Source organism: Papaver somniferum, chromosome 2 (assembly GCF_003573695.1).
Source record: "Papaver somniferum cultivar HN1 chromosome 2, ASM357369v1, whole genome shotgun sequence".
NCBI lineage: Eukaryota > Viridiplantae > Streptophyta > Magnoliopsida > Ranunculales > Papaveraceae > Papaver > Papaver somniferum.
Genome location: NC_039359.1, coordinates 64,112,969 through 64,119,958, shown reverse-complemented (window position 1 = coordinate 64,119,958; position 6,990 = coordinate 64,112,969). Strand labels below are relative to the sequence as shown.

General features: G+C 38.7%; 1 protein-coding gene across 1 annotated transcript; it reads left to right on the top strand.

The window, feature by feature from the left end:
- Positions 1-2,909: 2,909 nt before the first annotated feature.
- Positions 2,910-5,186, top strand: LOC113347854 (heat shock 70 kDa protein). Its single transcript, XM_026591536.1, has one exon. It carries the CDS (start codon positions 3,011-3,013, stop codon positions 4,979-4,981), a length of 1,971 nt encoding a protein of 656 aa, XP_026447321.1. The 5' UTR covers positions 2,910-3,010; the 3' UTR covers positions 4,982-5,186.
- Positions 5,187-6,990: the final 1,804 nt, after the last annotated feature.

Sequence of the window (6,990 nt, the reverse complement as noted above, 5' to 3'; positions counted from 1 at the left end):
TGAAACAACCTTGTATGCAACATTACACAAAGAAATGTCTAAATCCCATCGGAGATATTGAAATGGGTTTTTGAAAGTTTGTACATAATGTATGTACAAACTTTATACATACGTCTAATGAAGATTAATTTTAATTAAGTAAAATTAGTGCTAATTAAGTATAAAAAACATCATAGTTTGCTATTTTTAATATATATATCTAAATATTTGATGAGGGAGGATCCTTTCACTCTTTTATTCTCACACTATTTCACATGTTAGGTATCATTTTTGTTAATAAAAACCAAACACCAACAAATTTGAAGCTAATATTTTGGGGATTTATTCCTATTACAAAGCTATATGGTCCTACCCAAAATGAGTTATTCCTAAACATATAACACCACCATATACTAGTTGCTTAAAAAAAATCTATTACTTTGAACGTGAACCGCTGAACGTCAATGCATTTTTAATCTTTAAAAATTAAGATCGGTTGATGTTGTTATACGTTTCAGAATGCGCTCATTTTTAGTTAGAACATAAATCTATGTAAAATATTAGTTTCAAATCCGATACTATACAATTTTTATTCACAAAATATACATCCAAAATGTGCGATAGTGTGACATAATAAAAGTGCTAGGGATCCTCCCCACATTCGATAAGATTTAAGCGGTCTTTCATTAACTTCTTCTTAACCCAAAAATGCCTAAAAATAATTGGTTGGCTTTTTCAACTGCCTAACCAAATCTAGTTACGAAAATGCTAATTTAGCAATTAAGAAACCCGATAAAAGTCCCACTATTTTACAAAGAACGCGCGACTGGGGAATACTAACTAATTGGGGGATAGAGAAAAAAGAAAAAAACGTGATTTAAATATCAAATCAGGGTCACCCATTATCTAAGTATTTTACCTAATACCTAATCTACCCTCACTAATCATGTTTAGTGCTTAATTATAATTAGTAAATTCATAAGATTATTTGGTAAATGATTAGCTTGTATTTTTATTTGTATTTGGGTGAGTGAGGTGAGAGTAGAAGGAGGGAAAAAGTATTTGAGAGGCAACTTTTTTTTGGTGAAAATGGAGGATTATTGTGAAGAGAGAATTGCTGCTAAGAGGTTGAAAATTTGATTTTTTTTCTTTGAATCCACCATTTTTGCAGCTGAAAAAGCTCGGTGCCGGCATGGATGTGGTATGAATACAATGCCGGAAGTAGCCATACCGGCATGGTATTCATACCACGTCCATGTCGGCACCGAGCTTATCCCCCATTTTGAAATTCAAGCCGGCATAGTATTCAACCAAAAAACTATGCTGGTACAAAAGTTTTTTTTTTACCTACCACTATCTTCCAGGGGGGTGGGTGGGTGGGAATATCCCCTCCCGGCTGTGTTCGACCTGACAGGTCAAGTTTTGAAATTCAAAACCTATTCCTTTTTGAATTTTTTTTTTCTGGTTTTCAGTCCACTGCCGGCACAGTCAGTTAATTCTCGAGCATGCCGGTACTGCTACCGGCATGGTATGTTGCTTGAATTTCTTTGCCGGCACATGATGTAAAGTATCCAGAAAATTGATTTTTTTTCCACTTGACTACCGACATTGATAGATTTCTATCGAGCATGTTGACACTTAGTTACGACATTGAATGTTAGTTACCAAGTATGCCGGCACCATTTTCCGGCATGGTCTTCATCAATTTCGGCATGGTCTTCATCACTTCCGACGATGTAAAAAAAAATAATCTAACATGGTATTCATCACTGCCGGCATGGTCTTCATCACTGCCGACATGGTCTTCATCTATACCGGCATGGTCTTCATCACTTCCGGCATGTCTTCATCACTTCTGGCATGGTCTTCATCATTTCCGGCATGGTCTTCATCACTACCGGCATGGTCTTCATCACTTCTGAATGTTAAAAAAAAATCGTTTTCAAAGTGAGGATCCGGTAAAGAAAGAGAAGAGAATTTGAAAGGAAATGGGGATAGAATTTGAAAGGGAATGGGGAATATTTAGGTTTCAAAGCCCTAACCCTAAAATAATTAATAAGAGACGAAGATGAAAATAGGGGATATGATTTTGTTTTTTGATTTTAAGTTTGAGGGAATGGTAGACATTATTGATTGGGAGAAGTAATTTATATCCCCCAATTAATTCAGGTATCCCCAGTTGTGCGTTCTTAACAAATGCCTTTGCCTCCTTTACTCACTGAAATATCCAAAGGCAGGACAACCATAAATCATCCGGTTCTTTTTCCGGAACTGATATACCTACCGAGCAAATTCCCCCGCAGAATTGGTGGTGTGTCACAAATTAGTGCGGCCTGCAACAGGGGCCACTTTCTTGTGGTGGGAGCCATAAATCTGTGACACACAACCGATTCTGCGGGAGAATCCGCTCGGTAAACTTATAATTTCTCTTCGGAATTTTTTGCTGTTGCATTTCATGACTGTTAATGTGGGACCAGAATTATCAGGATTACCGTTTTATATGAGACAAAAAAATTATACCTAATCCTAACCGTCAGATCACTCAAACGGTATCACTGGTAATTCTGGCCCCCATTAGGAGCCATGTTGCATTTGGCGGTTGGTGTGACAATTCTGTTCTAATAGTTTGTCCCTTGAGCTAAAGTCAAATCAAGTCTTCCTTCGAAGACCTCCTGAGCAGGGGATATGGTCAATGCGACAATACACTCTCGTCTCCGGAAGTCTCTAGGTTATAGTACCTTTTTTAGCCACCTGGAACCTTCAGTATACCTACGTGTCTCTCTTCCTTTCCATGCATACCGACTCTTTAAGACCTTTCTAGTTCTTACAACTCCCCAAAATCTTCTACTTCCATCTCGAATTTTCTCAAAAAAAACTCTCCATTAAGAAACGGACATCCTATAAATTTCATACCTCCAAAGTCCAATCCAACTTATCTCATCGAAAAATCTCAAAATCCAACAAAAGAAACTCTCAAAAAAAATCAATCACCAAAAACTTTCTCTGTTTTGCTCTGTTTTGATAAGTGCTAATGGCTACTACAAGTGAAGGAAAAGCAATCGGAATCGATTTAGGAACGACATACAGCTGTGTCGGAGTATGGCAAAACGACCGAGTTGAAATCATAGCTAATGATCAAGGCAACAGAACAACACCTTCATACGTTGCATTCACCGACACTGAAAGATTAATCGGTGATGCTGCAAAGAATCAAGTCGCAATGAATCCACACAACACAGTTTTTGATGCAAAGAGATTAATCGGTAGAAAAATCAGCGACCCTTCTGTTCAAAATGATATGAAGCTGTGGCCGTTTAAAGTTATAGCAGGTCCAGGTGAGAAACCCATGATCGTTGTGAATTATAAAGGTGAAGAGAAGAAATTCTCAGCTGAGGAGATTTCATCAATGGTGTTGGTCAAGATGAGGGAGATAGCTGAAGCCTATTTGGGTCAGTCGATCAAGAATGCTGTGATTACTGTTCCGGCATATTTCAATGATTCGCAACGGCAGGCGACGAAGGATGCAGGGTCGATTGCAGGTCTTAATGTTTTGCGAATGATTAATGAACCTACTGCTGCTGCTATTGCTTATGGTTTGGACAAGAAAGCTTCGAGAGCTGGAGAACAGAACGTGTTGATTTTTGATCTTGGCGGTGGTACTTTTGATGTTTCTTTGTTGACAATTGAAGAAGGAATATTCGAAGTGAAAGCAACTGCCGGTGATACTCATCTCGGAGGTGAAGATTTCGATAATCGTTTGGTTAATCATTTTGTTGCTGAATTCAAGAGGAAGAATAAGAAGGATATTAGCGGGAATGCTCGGGCGCTTCGGAGGCTGCGAACTGCTTGCGAGAGAGCAAAGAGAACTTTGTCATCCACTACTCAGACTACGCTCGAAATCGATTCGTTATTCGAAGGAATGGACTTCTACACGACTATTACGAGAGCAAGGTTCGAGGAATTGAACATGGATATGTTCAGAAAGTGCATGGAACCGGTTGAGAAGTGTTTGAGGGATGCAAAGATTGACAAGAGTCAAGTTCATGAAGTGGTGTTGGTTGGTGGCTCGACTCGAATTCCGAAAGTCCAACAGCTTCTGCAAGATTTTTTCAATGGGAAAGAGCTTTGCAAAAGTATCAACCCTGATGAAGCTGTGGCATATGGTGCTGCTGTGCAAGCTGCGATTCTAAGTGGAGAAGGCAATGAAAAGGTGCAAGATCTTTTACTTCTTGATGTTACTCCATTGAGTTTAGGTCTTGAGACCGCTGGTGGTGTTATGACAACGTTGATTCCAAGGAACACAACCATTCCAACCAAGAAGGAACAGATTTTCTCGACGTATTCAGATAATCAACCCGGGGTCTTGATTCAAGTGTATGAAGGTGAAAGAGCAAGAACTAGAGACAACAATCTGTTGGGCAAGTTCGAGCTTTCCGGGATTCCACCGGCACCAAGAGGAGTTCCTCAGATTAATGTTGTCTTCGATATTGATGCTAATGGAATTCTCAATGTTTCAGCAGAAGATAAGACAGCCGGAGTTAAGAACAAGATTACAATCACCAACGACAAAGGAAGGTTAAGCAAGGAGGATATCGAGAAAATGGTGAAAGATGCAGAAAGGTACAAAGCTGAAGATGAACAAGTGAAGAAAAAGGTGGAAGCGAAGAATTCACTGGAGAATTATGCTTACAACATGAGAAACACTGTGAAAGATGAGAAATTTGCAGGAAAGTTGGATCCCTCGGATAAACAGAAGATTGAGGAAGCTGTAGAGGATACCATAAAATGGTTGGATGGAAATCAATTGGCAGAAGTTGAAGAGTTTGAAGACAAGTTGAAAGATTTGGAAAGTATATGTAATCCAATTATATCCAAGATGTACCAAGCTGGTGGTGGTGCTGATATGCCTGGTGGTGCCGGTTTCGGTGGTCAAGACATGCCCGGTGGTGGAGGTAGTACCGGTGGTTCTGGCACAGGGCCCAAAATTGAGGAAGTTGATTAAGTTGTACTTGGTTCGTAGAGATGAAACGTATTTTGGTGCTCGTGGTTGATAGTTTTCTGAGTCCTGGTGTTTTGTGTTTAGCTTCTATTGTCTGGTCTTTTGTGTGTGCGCTTTGGTTTTGTGTAATAAAATGCAGTAGTTTTGTACTCGTTTTAATTTCCTTGTAGTATACTAAAAACAAACACCTAAGAGGTGGAATTACAAGTGGGCACGCTTTCGAATTTGCTCACTCTGTGCATTTTACCTGCTCAAATGCGTTGCACGTCGACAAACAAACGGCATCTTTCATTTTCTATACGAATTTGGGTGCTGTTTATTTTTCTCTGACTTGTCTTTTTTATACTTTTCCGGCCTGTTCAAACGGGCTAAATCAACCGTTATAAGCTTAAAAATTACTAAATCCAATTCTTATACGTTGAATAACCTTTTTTTTCTTTTCTCTTTTTAATAAAGAAACCAGGTTTAATCCCGATAAACATTCCATGGTTTGTTACACTTACCTCCTGAACGAGTTTTACCAAAATAGAGTTAATGCTCGCTTCACCCCACTGCGAATTGAGTTTATCCAATTCTATAGTTTGTTGCCTGAGTGCATCATTTGTAAGTTCTTCGTTGCTTCTCCTAGTCGGAACCTAACAGCTTCACTTTCACATTGTCACTTTCAACTTCGATCTGCGGATGAAAGTAGGCTGTATTCGATCTGCGGATGAAAGTAGGCTGTATTCCTATCTTGGACATTAGGATGCCTACTTTTATTCTATTTCTCCTATACTTGTTTACAGCTTTCCTATGAAAAGTAGGCTGTATTTCTATCGGAAAATGGGTCATTTGTCCAAATACTTTTAAAACATGATTCAAATGGACGAGTAAAAAATTAGTATGAGTGAAATGGACACCAAATAAATATCAAGGATGAAACTGGATGCATCCTGATGTAAATTAAAAATAAAAAAAGTATTTGAAAATGGGTAGGATGAAACTGTTTACATCCTCGCTATTTTTACATTTTTGTCCATTTAAAAAGTATCAAAATCTAAATGTCCTTTTCATCCAGAAATTATTGATTTTAGTCTTTTTAACCAATTTTGTGTATTTCTATCTCATAGTTTAACCTCCTACTCGCAACTCTTGTCTTTCCAGAAACTTTCCACTACCGTGTACCAATGTTCTACTTCTTTTTGACAATCTCTAATCACATTGCTCCTATTTCTAAGATTAATGTTGGAACTAACCTGCTTGAGTCTATTCTTAGCCCTACTCAGATTTTTGTTTATGTCTCCAAAAGAATTCTTGTTCCACCTGTAGATCTCTTGTTTCGTTCTCTTAAGCTTATTTATTCATTCACGATGCATAACCGATGCGACGATGGCACAACATTTTTACAAATCAAGTCACGTTTAGTTCTTTCTTGTTACACGTTCATATTTTTGTCCATCAAAATTTGCCACTGATAGACCACCTATTTATTCATTCCACGTGTTCTAATAACACGGTGCATGTTACACAGACGTAAACAAAGTGCCCAACCAAGCTGGCAATACGGTAATTTCATTGTATTAACAACTTGGTTCAACACTTTAGAATTTGGATCAGAAGCTTAAGGGCATCTCCAACGGGACCTCCATAGCGGAAATCGGAAATGATTCACTTACCACAAATTAATTCCGCAAAAAAATCCCGCGTGAGATATAGGGTGGAGTCCACTTAAAACTCTTTCTAATCTCAATATAGAGAGGTGCTCCCGTGACCGCACGATCCCCTCGAGATGGGATTTTTTTTGCGGTGAGTGTATCACTACTGCCTCCATAGTGGGTGTCAAGGGACGACACCCTTAGATAACGTGGAAGCAAATTTCCCAAATTTGTAGGAAGTCGGAGATAATCATCTCCAACAGAGGTGTGAACACGTAAATCACGAAGGCATCTATATGTTCACAAACAATGTTCGCACTCTAGGTACATACTCGCACTGATGATACAATTGCATTGATTCCTTGGCTCAAAACCTTC

Coding starts and splice junctions, on each gene's coding strand:
- LOC113347854 (XM_026591536.1), top strand. CDS start 3,011: ATGGCTACTACAAGTGAAGGAAAAGCAATCGGAATCGATTTAGGAACG.